General features: G+C 31.7%; 1 protein-coding gene across 1 annotated transcript in view; it reads left to right on the top strand.

Annotated features, from left to right (window-relative positions):
* Nucleotides 1-18,669, top strand: part of LOC145268420 (enolase-phosphatase E1-like) — a 112,002-nt gene that overhangs the window by 66,312 nt on the left and 27,021 nt on the right. Inside the window, exons 3-4 of the mRNA XM_080123979.1 lie at nt 2,477-2,673; nt 5,186-5,318. Coding sequence (XP_079980105.1) covers nt 2,477-2,673; nt 5,186-5,318 — 330 coding nt within the window. The remainder of the gene's footprint in view (nt 1-2,476; nt 2,674-5,185; nt 5,319-18,669) is intronic.

Here is an 18,669-nt window from a genome sequence, read left to right as displayed (position 1 = left end):
TCAAGTTTTAATTATGTGTTTGAAAAAGCCCTTATATATTAATCAACTTGTTGTGTCATTCTTGTTTTGCGTTCGGATCGTTCAAGGTTAAATGAGAATCATTTACGAATCTTAGACAACGTGTCATTCTAGGGCGCAAATCTGCACCCGACGCACTTTAGCTCTTTTTTTTATTTTTATTCTGTGTTACGAGCATTTTTGAGTTTTTTTATTACATTTTCAGCCCAAACAAGGCACATTGCCACTTTGGTGTAGCGGGCTACTATCAGGGGCAGCAACTACTGGGGCACTATGTTGGGATTTGGGCAGCAAGATGTCAATTCACGTTACACTTGAACTTCTGCATGTCAGTACAGTTGAGAAAGCAGGGACCTGGAATGGAATTCCAGAGTCTATCGGTTCTGGGGAAGAAACTACTGGAGTAGAAAGATCTTTTACATATAGGGATCTCTACTGCGTGGGGGTGGGATTTAGCTGCCTGTCGGGTTTGTCGAGGGTGTCTACATTGTGGGGGCACAAGTGTCTGCAGTTCGTCAGAGCATTCACCATTAAAATACTTGTAGAACAGGCAGAGGGATGCAACGTTTCGTCGATGGAACAGAGGCTGAAGCTTAGATGCCAGTTCAGGGCCTATCAGATTGGTGACTCTCTTTTGAACCTTGTCTGGGAGCGAGAGACTAGCAGCAGATGCACCAGTCTAAATGTGACAGCAATACTCCATACATGGGCGAATGGTGGCCTTATAGAAGTATAGGATACTTTCAGGTGTCAGTAGTTTTCTAGCACGGTAGAGAGAGCCTACCTTCTTCACAGTGGCCCTGGCAATGTTTTCAATGTAATTGTTCCAACTCATGTTTCCTATGAACGTTAGGCCAAGCAGTTTGAAAGATGTACTCTCAGATAGGAAGTCACTGGCTATTGCTATTGGTAGCAGAGAAGGTTTCTTGTAATTATTGAAGGAAACCAGTTTAGTCTTGGCAGCATTGAATGTGACCATCCATTTTTGTCCCCATTCCACTACAGATTAGAGGTCATTCTTTAGTGTTTCTGCCATTTCTTTAAATATGTGTTCATTTGTTTTCCTGTCATGCCTGTTATAGAGTGCGGTGTCATCAGCATATATACCCATCTCAGAAGCAGTTTTGTCGAGGAGGTCATTAATAAATATTAGGAACAATAGAGGTCCAAGGATAGACCCCTGAGACACTCCCGCATTTATATCATATTGTTTAGATGTACGACCGTCGAGGACAACCTGGATTTTTCTCTTATCTAAGAAGGATTTAATTATGTTAAGTATTCTTCCAGTGATACCATATGATCTGATTTTCCTAAGAAGACCTTCATGCCATACCCTGTCAAAAGCCTTAGATATATATATATATATATATATATATATATATATATATATATATATATATATATATATATATATATATATATATATATGGTATTACTGGTTATTAAATACACAAAATTTTTAGCTTCATGCATTGGCTTTTTTAGAAGATATTACTATGAATGTGTATTATCTCCCTCCCACGATGGGATGATGCAACAGAAGGGTTGGAATGTAGGATTTGAAAAAGCTAGTGCTCGAGAGGTACAGCACTCTGGCCTGCGAAGAATGCCTGCACAGCCCCATCGACATTCCCTGGTGGAGGCGCCTCTGGCAATTAGTAATAAACTAACTCATTTCTCAAAGGGATGATGGACCTCCTAGAACTGCACAGGACCAGAGGCATATACCTCAGTCAGCAGGAAACAATCATTCTCAACAATGGCCTAGGTTCTGTTGGCTTTAGTGCTGAGAGATCTCTCACCCACCCCCTTGACTGATGGCTAAAAAGATATTATTATTATGTTATCTCCTCTAACTGGGATCTTATCAACTTTAACTCTCAGTGGAAGGTAGAATGCTCAGTGCTGGGTGAATATAAGTGGCATTACAAGTTTATGAAAAAGATAAAAAGCTTGAATCTGTTAGCTTAATGTTTCATATTTTCAGTATAGGCTTTTTAAAAAAGGTGTTACTATGAATGCTCGTTTATTTTATTTTATTTATTTTTTTATTTTTTTATTTTTATTTTTATGGAAATCGTCCATACAAGGCTTGAAAGCCACTTGATTAAAGAAGCTAAAAAAAAAAAAAATGGGGAATACAAATTCATATGTGGTTCTCAGTCAAGGTCAGATATTAACAAACTGTAAGTGTTAAATTGGAATAGATTCTGCACCAAAAAACATCAATCCCCCTCCTCCCTTATCATAAACATCGTTCACGGAATATGAGAACTAAAGGGCAAAATATTAAAAAAAAAAGAAGAAGAACGAGAGTTACAAGGCTACTGAAAGTAAACCCAAGGTCCACTTTCAATGCTCCTCAAACTTGTTAGCTTAATGTGTGTGTGTTTTTTTTTGTGGGGAGAGGGTGTATATTCCATCAACTGCATTATGGTTGTACATCTTTTTACAGGCCAAGAAGGATAAAGAGGCTGAAGTTGATGGCGTAGTGGAAATTCCCGATGATGATGCCGACAAAGACGCCGTTGTCAAAGCTGTAATCGCTAACGTGAAGTGGCAGATGTCTCATGATCGAAAGAGTAAAGAACTGAAACAACTGCAAGGACATGTCTGGAAGCAAGCCTATAAGCAGGGAAAAATTAAGGGCGTGTAAGTAACACTTTACAGAGGAAGAGGTAACACTGTTATCAGGTGGGTAGATGATTATTAAACTCCCTCCCCCTCCCCACTTTTATTTATTTATTTTCATTTTCCTATTCTTCTACTTTCTTTATCGTATCTTAATTTATCCTCCTTTTCAACAACCCCCTCCCAAAAATATATATTGTTCCTATTTACTTGCTTCCCAGAGTTAGACACAGGGTCGGTTTTTAATGTGGAGGAAAATCCAACTCCCCAAAGTCAACAAAGATAAAAACTCAGTTGTGAAGGATTTCTCCTCTATGAAGGATTTCTCTTCCACGTACTCCGAGAACAGAAAAGGTGAACAGATACTACATTGTGATCTTGGCCCAAAGGCATTAAAACTGTACATGTCTATATATAAATAGAATATATATTTACCAGAATTTAGAATGTATAACCTCTCCTCATGCTATTATTTTTTGTTTTTTGTTTTTTTTCATTTAACATGTTGACAATGTTAACCTTTTTAGTGTGACTGTCACAAAATTGCAACAAGTTTACTACCTTTAATAGTACGCAAACCTACATGCATATTTTCAGCAAAACTGGTTTTATTCACAATACAAGAAACAACAGCACAAATCTAGGCAATAAATTCAGCAATTGACTAAAATATGCATGAGAAAATGACAATTTTCCATGAGTGAATGGTTGACCTCATTATAAATTCAAGATGGCTACCATCACAATATGCAAATTAGTCAAACTTTACAATTTATTTTGACAGTCCTACTTAATGCTACAAATGTCCTATGTATTGTTTGCACATACAATGAAAGGTTAAGCTTACTAAGTCATTTTGAAAATAGGTGTAAAAATCATTTGACACAAAATGCACTTTGACTTCTCCAAAGTATTTTTTTTTTACTTTAATTCTCAGAGTTATACTAGCAAAAATGGAAAACAATCCAAAATTAATGCTTGTTTTCTAACCAAACTTTTCTGTTCAAAACAAGTTCAATAAAGTAACAAAGTATCGCAACAGAAAACATTAAATAATGAAACCTTTGTTGAATTTAATTGAAAATTGTTAAAAATTTAATAACAATACTTCAAAATAAATTATTTTTTAAATTTACAAATAAAACGTAACATTTCATATTTCAAAATAAACATTTTTTTAATGCCCAAATAAAATATAGCATTCAGTTTAGAAATATTATGAAATGGATGAAATGTTTTACATAATGTACTTTAACTCACTGAAAGTATTTTTGTTTTCATTCAGAAGAGATATACAAGTAAAAAGGGAGGACAATCCAAAATTAATACTTGTTTTCTAACCAACCTTTTCTGGTAGTTCAAAACAAGTTTAATAAAGTAACAAAGTATCACAACAGAAAGCATTAAATAACGAAACATTTTTTTTTTTAACTTAATTTAGCAACCATATTTCAAAATAATTTATTATATTTAAAACTCTTCTATTTAGTGCCTGTGCATTATAATTGGATATCAAAAAAATGCATTTTAAGTAAAAACACTATTATGTAAACTAATTAGTAAAAATTCTAAAAGTTGCAAAAAATGATAGTCAAAAAATAATTTTAAAAAAAATTATTGAATAATGGAGTTTTAACGGATTAGTTTATTTCATTAGAAAAACTGACTTATCTCCCTTGTTTTCAGTTAATCTCTACTATTTTATAAAGAAAACTTTCTGTTGTGTGTGGGTGTGTGAGAGAGAGAGAGAGAGAGAGAGAGAGTTCCCTATGGACTCAGAAACAGTTAGGCCGATTTTTAAAAACATTTTTACACGAAGGTAATTGATGTATCTGGGAGTGTTATGATGTAGGTTTCGTATATATCATTATCAAAAATCTATAATCAAAAAAATCCAATTAAGGAAAGAAGTCCTTATTTTGACCAAAATTAACACAAGTGCATTTCAGAAATTTTTTTACCACACAAGCAGAAAGGCCCAGCCTATGACATCAACTGTAGATTCTTTTATAAGACAGAGGTGCCTTAGAAATGAATGTTTCTTTTTAGAGCACAATTAAACCATGTTACTTGACTTTTGTATGTTTAACTTTAATTCGAGTGATTATGTAAAAATAATTTTATAAAATCAACAGTTGGTTCTTTGATATGACAGGGGCGCGTTAGAAATGAATGTTTCTGCTTAGAGCACAATTGAAGCATGATACTTGACTTTTGCATTTTAAACTTTAAGAAAAGTTATTATTTACAGATAATTTTCTAAAATCAATAGTAGATTCTCTGCAGTGCAATGTAGACTACAATGTATTGTGGGGAGGCATCATGTGAGGCTTCCTCTCAGTACATTGCTGGGAAGGGGGGGTCTCTAAATTAGATTATATCCCCTTTCTACTAAAATAAAATGAAAATGAAAATAAGAATATACTTTCAGCAAGATAAAGTACACTGCAGTTACAAAATAAACAATCGGTGCTTAGAGGGTTGAATCGGTTTGAGTATAACACAGTTCAACATTTCTTGTAATGTTTCTTAGGCTCTTCCCTGATGTGACACCAGCTCTGCGCCAAATGGTGGCTGATGGAATAAAGATCTATGTCTATTCTTCTGGGAGTATCGAAAGTCAGAAACTGTTGTTCACTTATTCTCAAGATGGAGACATTTGTGAGGTAAGTCCATATTTTTCAATTCATACTTTAGTCACTATTGCTTTGATGCAAAATATGTTGACCATTAATTGATACTGATCTGTGTGTATGTGTGTGTGTGAATTGTTTTAACAAAATCAAGACACCAAGAAATAGATTGATAGCAACAAATAGTGTATTTCATCGTTAGTTACAATTGTTTCAAGACTATTCGGACAAATTCAAACCCTATATCTTGAAACAATTGTAACTAATGATGAAATACACTATTTGTTGCTATCAGTCTATTCCTTGACGTCTTTATTTTGCTAAAACAATACATGAATGCTCAATTATGAAATATGATAATTTTGAAGCTCACAATTTAAGTCATCTCATTTTGACTTAAAACTTATTGGTATATGAATGTTTACCGGATTTTCAATTATATAAACCCAATAAAATTTGGAATACTATAAATAAGACAATATATATATATATATATATATATATATATATATATATATATATACTCGTGAGCAAAAAAAAAAAAAATGGGCCAAACAAATTTTATACATTTTATTGCACTAAAAGCTATACTGAAAACAAAGAACAATTGAACATGGAAACTTAAACGAAACTAATAACAAAGAACAAGACATTTACTTTAATAAATACTTAGTATAGAATCGCATTCCCTTTTGATTTCTTTAAAAGATCAATCCTTTTAGACATGCTTTCAACCAAAATTGAACACTGTGAAGAGGAGATGCTATTCCATCCAACAGTTTCCCACAGTTTGTCATTGTCGAAAAAGTTCTTCCGGCCAATGCATGAGATATTATGGACCAAATATTCTCGATTGGGTTTTAATTAGGGCTTAACTTGGCCAAAACATCACATCAATTGAATTATCAGAAAACCATTTTTTGTGACTTTAGCAGCGTGTACAGGGGCATTATCATGTTGAAAAATAATGTACTTGGATATTTTCAGGTTCTGGACACTTGGTAACAGTCCTGTTTCTAATATTCGAATGTATTCCTTTGCATTGATTGACTCCTTACATATAAGTTCCTTAACTCCTGCTGCAGTAAAAGTTTCCCATGCCATTATCCCTCCATTCCCATGTTTAACTGTTGCTTTTATGTAACTTGGTGAAAATCTTTCTCCAGTTCTTGGAATGCACCGTTCAGGAGCATCACTAACAAGACAAAATCTCGATTCATCTGACCAGAAAACATTCCCGAACTAGTCTGTATCTTTCTTGCCATAACACAAGAAAAATTTCTTTCTATCATTGATGTTCTTCTTAGATAAAAATGGCTACTTTGCACACCTTTTAGAAGAAAATCCCATTTCTTTCATTTGTCTAGATATTGTATATCTAGAAAGAGAATTTCCAGTCCCTGTTTTGAATTCTTTGCTATGGTCGACATAAGTTTTCTTTCGATCCTTCAAAACAATTAATTTAAGCCTGTGGTCGTCCTTCAAAGTGGATGCTCTAGGGTGACCAGATCCAAATTTCCTTTTTACCGAGAGTTCGACTTCGAACCTTTGACCAATTCGCTTCCCTGCAGAAAGAGATGTTTTCACATTTTCTTTTCTTAAAATATAAAAATTCTTCTTTTAAGTCATTTTGGACTGCCTTAATCCTGCAATTCAGTTTTTTATATCCTTGCCAAGATGCGGTCTTACCATTTTTATGATTAATTTTTCCACTTATTATATGCTATAATAATAATGATGGTCAAAATAGAAATTTTCAGTTAAAATTAACAAAAATTCATGGAAAAATATTGAAAAATCGATTTCTTTCACTCTTGGCCCATTATTTTTTGCTCATGAGTGTGTGTGTGTGTGTGTGTGTGTATATATATATATATAAAATATGAAATAAACATCTTGATATTGAAAATTTATTCAAATTTTCAAAAAATGTTTTATAAACATGAAAGGAAAGATAGAAAATTTCAAGTATTCGACAAGGAGTACAAATAAACCAAGAAAAACCTTATTCCATGGAGTTTCAAAGAGTTGGATTATTATATAAATATTGATATAATATTTATATTTCTTCTGAGTTTACATTTTTCTATCTTTGGTGTAAATTATGGTGAATGTAAATTAAATTTGATTCATATATAAAATTATATGTTGTATTTGTGTAACATATGTTGAACATGAATCAAAATTGATTCATATATAAAATTATATGTGGCATTAGTGTAATATATGTTTAAAATAAATCAAAATTGATCTCTCTCTCTCTCTCTCTATATATATATATATATATATATATATATATATATAGAGAGAGAGAGAGAGAGAAATGTGTGTGTGTTACTTTGTTGAAAAAAATATGTTGAAAATTAATTAAAATTGATTCATAAGTAACATATACTTATATAATAAATATATGTTGCTTTGGTGTAAAATATGTTGAACATAAATTAAAATTGATTTAAATATAAAAAAAAGCAAAAACTATATGGTCCCCCGACTGTTGCCTTGAATTTTATGAGAAAAATAAAAATTAGCCCCAAAAGGTGTGTTTTTCACCCCTTAAACACTCTGTGGCTCAAGCCCCAGAATTTTTCCAGGGTCAAATATTACGTTTCCAGATGTATATTCATGTGGTCTTGTTTTGTGGTAATTTCCAGCAAAATCTAATGGTCAGAAAAGTTTTCATGTCTCGAAAAGTGCTATTTTGGGCCATTTTGACCCCTTTTGGCTACCTGGGGACACTACCAGAATTTTCCCAAGGTTTAATATTACATTTCCAGATATCAGTCTATGTGATCTTGCTTTTGAGTAATTTTCAACAAAATCTAATGGTCAGGAAAGATTCTATGTTCCGAAAAGTGCAATTTGTGCCCATTTTGACTCCTTTTGACCTCCTTGTGACGCAACCAGGATTTTTATAAAAAAATCAGAGAATGTTTCATTTCCTCCCTTGGGTAGTTGTAACTTCCTGCAAAATTTCAGAAAAATGTAATGAGTAGTTACTGAGAATTTTGGGAACGAACGGACGATCGGACAAGAGTGGATTCTAATGTCCAAATCCAACTGTCAGTGGACCAATTATATGTTACTTTGGTGCAAAATAAGTTTAACATAAATTAAAATTGATTCATATATAACTGGACTACCTGTGACTCGTTGGGTTAGTATATGTTACGGCTAGCTATGGAATAGTGAGTATATTAATTATGGCAAAAATATGTGCGCATTTGCAAATGCAACAATGGCCATCACTTTTAACATAAAGAATTGCATTGCTTAATATCTGGAAAACTACGTATTTACGGAAAATTTAAATGCGATATTCGTTTTCAGCATACCCGAATATCTACAGAAGTCATCATTTTAAAGGAAAATGTTAAGGTGGAAACCAAATAAAAATTTAGCAAAACTTCTATTTTTATGTTTACTTCAAAAAACAAAAGAAGCTGCATTATATAATGTTGGTCATCCGAACCTTAAAATTTGTCTGACGTCACTTCTGCCACATGGCCTTGTAAACCAAGAAGTGCAATTCTTAACAAAAGCATTTATCACAAGTCAACAGCTATAACTTTTGCTGGCGCTGTTGGGTATGTTATCACTGATCTGAGAGATAGCTCTATTTTACTAAGACATTAGCGTACAGTGAATACCTACTTTTTGGCCAATTTAGCTCCCTATTCCGTATGCTTGTTTTTTCCTATTAGTTCCTGTGAAAAAAACTTATTTTAATTTTTATTTAAAAGAAAAAAAAAAGCTGATATTTGGTCTTGACAATAAATTTTCGGGAAAAGTATGCAACGCAAATTGCAGAGTGAAATGTAATATTAAAGTTTGACGAAAGTTTTTTAGTACAATTCTTTAATGAATAAAAAACAAAAACTTTTATTTATCTTTTTCATTCAATTTAGTTCTTCTTTCTTTTTTAATTTTTTTTAGAACCGTTTAAAACGTTTTTCATTTCGTTATATTTAGAATCATTTTAATTTTTTATTTAAAAGAAGCATAAAAAATTTGAACTTTTTCCAAGCAAACACTTTGATTTATCTGTTTTTATTTTTACTTAATTTATAGATTATTTAAATTTTAGATTTTGTGGGCATATATTTAAATTTAAAGCATTCTAATTCATTTTTTTTTTTTCACACAGAATCAACACAAAACATTTAACATTATAAATTATTCATTAAACAAGTTCGATGACTTTTTAATGAAACAAAGTTTATAACATTAGTTAAAAGTGGAATACCTCTAAAAATCAACTTTTTAAAGGGAAGTCTTTAGTTGGCCCGCTAGAGCACTTTTACCTAACGTTATAAACTTTTGGCACTTGTACAGTTTAATCAAGGCATTAAAAAATGAAAATATTGAAAAAAAAAAAAGTTGATTTTTACAGATATTATGAAAATTGAATTAAAAAAAAAAGAAAGAAATGTTATAAATAACACCATAAGGCGGGGCAAATACCGTAACCAGGGTTCGGAAAAACATTGTATTCCACATTGTAACCTGAAAAAAATGTATCTTAGAGCCAACGCTAAGTCTGGCTTGTACCAGATGGATGACCAATTAGGAATAAGAGGCTCTGTATGTAGGAAGACGTTGACACTTCCGGCAGCTCCTGCATCCTACATGTTCTCTTACTGTCTAGACACTGTGCCGATGGATCAGACTTGTTGGAGCAATATTGAGGCTGACTCTATGCTAAACAAACTCCCAGCACGTGTAATCCCTCATCATTGGATTATCAGATTGTTTTTGTCGTTTTGATAGACAAACAAACAACCTTCATTTTTTGACACTTTTGTCCCTCAGAATTTATATTCCTACAAGTTGCCACCATTCTCAATGCACCTTTTGCCAGGAATTCGATAACCCCATCTCTGCTTCTAACATACGTCCATGACAGATGTTTGCTTTCTTAGAGTTTCACGCTGTCAATATCAACAGAAAGATGAAACTTTCAGTACATAAATGCATCAGTCATCATAATAATTTGCTATCCCTTCTGATCTATTTGGGCGGAATAAAAAATAGGAGGCATTACTTTTGGAGCGTCCTTCTGTTGCTTTGGTGTAAAATATGTTGAACATGTATTAATTTTGATTTATATATATAATTGTACATACATACCTTGAATTACTTGGGATTAAATTTTTTTAAAATGGCCAACTTGTTTATGAAGAATCAATTTTGGGGACGTTTTTAGTTTTGTAATCTAAATAAATAGATGTGAAAGTTTTTTTGTTTTTTTTTTCCGTTCATCCAAGCTATCTATACTCCTATAATTTTTTTTTTTTTTTTTTTTTTTTTTTTGTGTATTGATATTCATATTAAAACGCATTTTTTCTATTTATTTAAAAAAAAAATACAACTTTGTTATAATAGGGCCGTGGATTTGCATTCACTAGCAAAAGATCTAGCTAATTTGCATATTCTTTTAAACATTCCTTTCAATTAATTCCCTATTAGTTTTTTTCAGTTTTCTTATGGGATGATCATCTTTAGTTAACTATTACGTGTAATTATATTCATGCAGATATTTTAAATGATTTATATTTGCGTAATATTTGCATAAAAAAGTTATAGTAAATACAAACCTCTTTCTATATATATTTATGTATGCATATGTATACTTGTCTAAAACACTTAGCTTATCACACTCCTCTATCAGTTTTTTGTCTACAGATATGAAACTTAATATATAGGGTATTCAAACTTTATATTCAGGTTTTAGCTGGGGAAAATCAGTGCAAAAGTATGAAAATTAAAAAGTGGAATTTGCCAGGTGAAGGTCAAACAACGGCATTGAAAATATGCATGCATAACGTAATAATGTTAATATTTAGAAAATTATTCTGAACATTGGGACAGGTGTCTGTTAACTATTCTCTACCTTCCCTCTATGAAGAAATATTCATGTTTTTTCTTTGGTTGGTTATTCGTTTGATTTGTGTAACTGCAAAAAGAGAAACAAGATACAGTATAAAGATAATGATAGCAACAGCAGCAAACAGATTAACACATTTAGTCATATATTGTATCAAGCATATTTTATGACTAGGTCACGCCGAGCGGGTGTACACTACTATATATTTGTATATTTTGGCAGCAGGTCATTATTTAGGCAGACTGTATTGAACACGACATTATTTAAACAGACTGTATTGAACATTCCTTTTTCCGATCTTGTTGGATATCTTTTCTATTTGCCGAGCGATCTTTTTAATTTCGGCAGGCATATTATACAGAATGGCGCCCAGAAGTTGTTGGTCGGCCATATTTTTTCAAGTTCTTTATATTGTGTATAATATAATAATCAATAGAGAATTGGCTCTAGGATAATAAATATGGAAAGTCGGCATAAATTAAAATATGATATTTAAGCATATCTTATGACCAGGCAATGACAGGCAGCCTTGCAGCATTTGTATATAATTTCATTTAATTTCAAATAAAACATGTTCTTCCTTTAAAATCGCATCTTAAAATCTCTATTATAAGTATTGGAGATAATTTTAAATATGTTCATTGGTTGATGAACCATAATCGTGTTACAGCTGTTAAGCTTGAACTTCGACTTCTTAGTTAGAACTTGCGTAATTTAATGATTTTTCTTTTTTCTTTTTGTCTGCTCAGTATTAATTTTGTGCAAATATTTGGTGACAGCTTGGCTGAATATAGGTTTCTGTTCTCTTTTTCTCTTATATATACTAGCGGTTCCCATTTATTAGGTGGGTTTTTACTAACATTCTGTTTAATTTTCTATTCCTGAGCGATTATCGAGACTAACGATGTGACCCTCTCATGTCGGCCATTCTATTTGTTCTTGTTTTCATATAACACTGGACACTATTTTTTTAAACTGAATAAATGCTTTGAAATAAGTTAAACTACGAAAAGAAAAAAACTTATCCAGGTAGATAGAAGGATAACTTATCTTGACTTTGGTAATATTTATTTGTTATATTTTTTTTTTTTTTTCGATTTATTTTCAATGATTTGTCCCCACCTGGAATATGGGTCTCTAGTGTTCACTGGAGTTGGCAAGGTGTTCTTTGATTCTCTTGAACGTTTACAGCATTGTGCCATCAGATATATACTACATATTCCCTGCCGCGACCCTGTTTCCTCTGGAGTATATGATCTGCTTGGATTAGATCTGCTGTCTACTCACTGGAATGTAAGAGTTGCTTCCGTTGCCAACAAATTATTTCATGGTTCTTGTTCCACTGCAGTGCTGCAGTTGAACAGACCAAACATGCAACGATATACATTCACATTAGACCCTCTGCATAATCACACCAGTATTTACTCAGAGATGTACTAGCAATCTCCTTTGGCATTGTGTTCTGCAGTCCTGAAAATGCTGCCTCAGAATTGTGTGAAGGAACATGTCATACTGTCACATTTTCGGAGTTCTGTATTGTAAGGATGTCCAAATTTTTGTGTAAAATCACCAACATTTTACACACTATCAATCACGTCATCATATCTATTGTATAATTGTGCATACTTTTTACGGAAGCCGCTAGTCACTTTAATTGAATCAGGGAAGCAGTGTTTTCTTGCTATAGTTTATGCTAATTTTACTAATTAGATACCTCTGTACATTTTTTTGAAAACGGGTGCTAAAATCAAGTTGCCCCCAACCTCCCAGAAATAAACATCTTTTAACAATTTATTTTATTGCGGACTATTATCCTCATCTTTTCTTAGATATTGCTCCACAACGTTTCGGCCAACTATTCCTCTAACCTTCGTCAGGTGGTAACCGCGATGGGATAGGAACTCTGAATCTCCTATGCATTCTCAGCAATTACTGCCATCCATAGTTGTTGTCACCTCACCACGTTTTGGCCAAGTAAGCCTCTGGCCGGCTTTGGGTAGGATTGAAACCGCTATCTTCAGACAATGCTCACCTGGAACCGTAGAGATTGAACATCCGTATCCACTGCGCTACAGGCCACAGAGGAATAGTTGGCTGAAACATCATGAAACATCAACTAAAAAAGATGAGGATAATAGTCCACAATAAATAAATTAATAAATAATACTCATCTCAATAATGAATTCTAATTAAAATAATATCTTTTAACAATTAAAATAATTTCGAGTTGTGGTTAAATTTGCTATGTTATAATTGCCAACATTTATTTTTTTATATTATATGAAAATATTTTTTTTTTAAAGTTGGAAAACCTTACTAAAAAAAAAATGTTTAAAACTTCATATCGTGGAATATTGGAATTTTATTCTATTTAAATCTTTTAACAATTAAATATTTTCTAGAATTCTGTTTTTTTTTTTTGTTGTTGTTGTAATTTAACTAATTTATAATATGTATTATTGAAAAAAAAAGAACATTGATTTTTTTTTAAAAACATAATATTGATTTTATGTCCATTTTTTATTTACAACTTCAGGGTAAGTTAAATAAATAACGAGTTATATAAAAACGAAAATGTGTGTATGCATGTATGTATGTATGTATGTGTGTATGTATGTATGTGTGTATGTATGTATGTATGTGTGTATGTATGCATGTATGTATGTATGCTTTTTGTGTATGTCTGTAAAAGGCTTCTTTCGCTGGACTTTTCGGTTGGCTAATTCCTTCTTAAAACTTTTTATATCACATCTAAATGATAATATATATGAGTTACGAATGGAGGTCGCCTGTCTATTTAATTTGCCCAACATTCACGCGCTATTTTTTCCAGATTTTTAGAGCGTCCCGTGTATCTTTCACTTTTCAGTATTAAACAAGCGAAAACTGGCTTGCAGCTGCGTCATGTTTCAAGGTCAAACATCACGCGACTTAAGGTTCTCGCACCTGTTAATTTCATTTTATAAACGTTAAATTAAGAGGTTTTTCATTCTTCTTTTCTTGGTGCCGAGATGGCTAGGTCCCAGGGTTTTTTCCATTTCGTTTCCATGTCCACGTCAAAGGTTTGGGGTTCAAGCCTACTTTCCTACTAAAACTTTTTTATTTCTTTTACACCTCCAAACACCCGTCCAATGTTTTTTTTTTAAATAGGATTGTTTTGATCACCCCCCCCCCCCACACACACACACACAACACACACCTACAAACTCCCGGGCCACGCCGGGTACCCCCCCCCGCTAGTATATATATAAATAACTGTTTATTTTTAATAATTTAAATTCTTCAGCTTTCTGAAATGTTGCAATTTTTATGAACCTAAATTTATTTTGTTTAGTTTTCGTAACATGAAATATGGTGGAGTATAGAACACCTAAAAAAGTATTTCCTCTCGCATTTTTAACAAAAACTGTTTTTCAAATATATGTTAATTTAAAATTGAATATGTATCGAAAATTTCATGAAAATCTGACCATTAGTTGATTTTTTTTTCTAGATTTTTTAAAATATGGGTGTGTTTACGACTTCAAAATGATCACTACATAGGAACGTTGTTTTAAGGCGTTGATAATGTAAACACAATTTTGGTCTTGCATTTTCATAATTATTGTATACTGTAAAAAAATTTTTTTAAATATTATTAGTTATTTGAAGTGGTATAAAATTTAAGTGGTATAAAATTTAAGATGATGATATTAAATTAAATTACAGTTACATCATGTTACATATAGAAGGGTTAAATCTGTGTCGCACATTGGAGGTACCTACAGTATTGTCTCTAACTATCGTATAGTCTCTGTCTATTGTTAACAGTTTTATGACCATGGCTTAGATATCCAGAGTTCTGGCGATGTATGAGACAACAGAGTAAGCCAAAAATCCATAATAAAAAAATTGACTGGAAAGACATTTTTTCATCCAGCTCTTGTTGACTTATCAGCCGGGATCAAAATGTATCTCTAATAAAACGATATTTTTATAAAATTGTATTTTTTACATACAAGATATATACATATATATATATATATATATATATATATATATATATATATATATATATATATATATATACTAGCAAAAGTATCCGTCGTTGACTGGGTTCAAAAGCAGCCTACAGAAAATGGACTCTGATTTATGAAAGTATGATAGGTTATGAAAAGGAAGGGTTGTAAAGAGGTAGCTTCGAATTTGGGGGTATCAAAACCAAAGCAAAATATGATGAAAGTAAAAATAAAATGGATAAACCCCATAATTTATTATACCATACCTGTTCACACTGAAACAATTATCACAATATTCTGTGGATCTATATTAAAAAACCTTGTTAAACTTTGTGATATATTTCCATTCTATGGAGGTCAGGTGTGAACGAACACTCCATAATTTTATTATACCATGTTTCTTCAAACTGAAACATAATTATCAAAGTATAGATATGAAAAGATATGAAAAGTCTTTATTAAAGTTTGTGCCTATTTCCATTCTATGCAGGCCAGGCACGAATGCAGACCCCACAATTTTATTGTACCATCCCTATTAAAGTTAAAACATACTTATCAAAGTATTATTATGTAAATCTATATCAAAAACACTTGTAAACGTTTTTTTTTAATTTTAATTTTTTTTTTCCATACTTTGTGGACCAGGCGCGAACGCAGACCCCACAATTTTAATGAACCACCGTTCTGCCAGATCAAACATACCCATTCCTGTGTCTCGATACATCTTCTATCATTATATGTAATCAGTTTCTTAAAATAGTCAACCATATAGGAGCCTATTCGTGACCACACACACGCACACACACACATTGAGCTTTATATTATAGATATATAAGATAAAATAAAAATTGCAATTAAATTTACCAAAATGATCCAAGATGGTAAAACTAAAGTATATTATAAATATTAAAGAATTAATATTTATAAAGTAATCTTAACCAGATGTAAAAGCTCGATAAAACCAAATAGCAGATAGAGCTTATAATAAGAGCAAACAGTTAATAAAACATGTTAAAAAACACTTTGAAAAAGAGATAAAAACATATTAAATCTGAAAAGGAAACACTTGATAAGTGGATAGTCCTTAATCTGCAGAGTTTCGAAGAAATAATTTCCTTCTCATTAGAGGGTAGGAATTAGCAAAATGCGAGATCGGATTTTGCATACAATAGTATTTGATGAAACAACAAGCAAGTAAGGAATTAGCAAAATGCTAATACAAACTCCGTGGATTAAAGACTATCCACTTATTAAGTGTTTCCTTTTCAGATTAAATATGTTTTTATCTCTTTTTCAAATCGTTTTTTAACATGTTTTATTAACTGTTTGCTCTTATATATATATATATATATATATATATATAAATGACAAAAAAATTTATATTTTAAAATTCATGATATTGACCATCTTATAATTTATTCCTTTGATTCAATATATATATATATATATATATATATATATATATATATATATATATATATATATATATATATACATATATATATATATATATATATATATATATATATATATATAAATTTTGATTTGGAAATATATATTTAAATAAAAAAATTTTTGATTTGGGAATCTGGAGTAGGACGACTCCTCCATGTGTTCGTAGTACTATGGTGAGAGAGAACTCTAGCTAGGATTAGTGTAGACCAATCAAAAGTACAGTGATGAGGATGACTAGACCCCACTCCTCTGCCCCAATTTTATTGATTGGCCTTGTGCCTAATTTTGATTTGTGAACATTTTGTTTGGCAAATAAGTAATCAAAGTCTAGTATCTATTCTGTTAATAATTGGTGTGCTGATCACGAGGTTTTTCGAGACTGAGACAATTTTTTTATTTTTGTTGGATTTTTTTTTTCCACTATATAAACCAAATTTGTGTCAAACTTCGGTCTCGTTGGGTGAGAGTAATAAATAGGGACTCTTTGCACACAAAATGCTATGGTTTTATCTACGATAAAAATAGTATTTGAAAAAATTACTGCGTGTATTGGCGAGGTGGTGGTGGGAGCTCTGTTTTTCATTTACAATATAACAAAAGAATAAACTTTTTTAAATGGAAGGAAATTTTTCACATCTTTGAAAACATTATTTCCTAACGTTAATTTGTAATTTTATAAAATCAAATAATGTTTTATTAAATGAGCTTAAACTTTTTTATTTTCAAATTTTTTCGTTTCTGAGACTTTCAGTGAAAGACACCGTTTTTAAAAAAGCCATTTTTTCTTTTACTTTTTTTTCTTCATTTTTCTGATGGTATTAATGAAGGGAGTGATATGTCCAGTGTTATTGTATATATATATATATATACAGTTGTGCGCAAAAATATTCGACCCCTGTCTAAATTTTCTTGCTTCGTTGAATCTATACTTAAAAAATCTTCATAACGCCTTTTAACGGCTAATTATGAATAAATTGTATATTTTTCAACAATAAATGAGGAAAAGTAATTCGAGATTAATAATATATATCAATTTATTTACAAAAAATATAAATATGGATGTTGCAAAAATATTCGACCCCTTTAATTTAAAGTTTAAATAAAAGCGTCATTAAGTTTATTATTTTAGTCTGACCTTGTATTTATTTCCTATAAATAATATTTATGACTCTACTGAATCTAAAATCAGTTCAAATTGAACTTCAATGCCATATTGAATGATTGAATAATTGTTTCAAGTAAAAAAAAAATATTTTTCAACGTCAACAAATCTGCAACTATGACAAAGAACAAAGAGTACTCTGAAGACATTAAAAAGAAAGTAATCGATGCCTACCAGTCTGGAGAAGGTTATAAAAAAATTTCCAAACGTTTTTCTATACCACGGTCGACTATTATGTCCATTATCAAAAAATGGAAAGTAAAAGGGATTGTATCAAGTCTTCCAAGATCAGGTCCTCCAAGAAAAATTGCGACACGTGGGGCTAGGAAAATTGTTTGACAAGTTTCAATAGACTCTAAATCTAACCTAAAGGACATGCAGAACGATTTGAAGAATGCTGGCTCAGATGTACACTTGTCAACTATTCGTAGGGCATTAAATCGTGCCGGATTGCATGGACGTATTGCCAGAAGGAAGCCCTTACTTTCCAAAGCTCATCAAAAGGCTCAATTAAATTTTGCAAAAAAAGTTCCTAGAAATGCCTATTGATTACTGGAATAATATAATTTGGTCAGACGAAACGAAAGTGGAACTATTTGGACGCAACCAGCAACGCTATGTTTGGCGAAAAGAAAATACTGCTTATAATGTGAAGAATACTGTTCCAACCGTTAAGCATGGAGGTGGATCAATCATTGTGTGGGGCTGTTTCAGTATAAATGGAACTGGAAGATTAACCATAATCGATGGAAGAATGGATTCAGTAAAATATCAGTCCATACTGAAAGAAAATCTTGTTCCGTCTGCGAACCAGTTAGGGCATGGAAGGAGGTATACCTTTCAACAGGACAACGATCCTAAACACACTTCAAAGAGCACTAA

Source organism: Euprymna scolopes, chromosome 43, assembly GCF_053919585.1.
Source record: "Euprymna scolopes isolate OS-2025 chromosome 43, ASM5391958v1, whole genome shotgun sequence".
Classification (NCBI taxonomy): Eukaryota; Metazoa; Mollusca; class Cephalopoda; order Sepiida; family Sepiolidae; genus Euprymna; species Euprymna scolopes.
The sequence above is the reverse complement of the archived record's forward strand: the minus strand, read 5'-3'. Positions and strand labels throughout refer to the sequence as shown.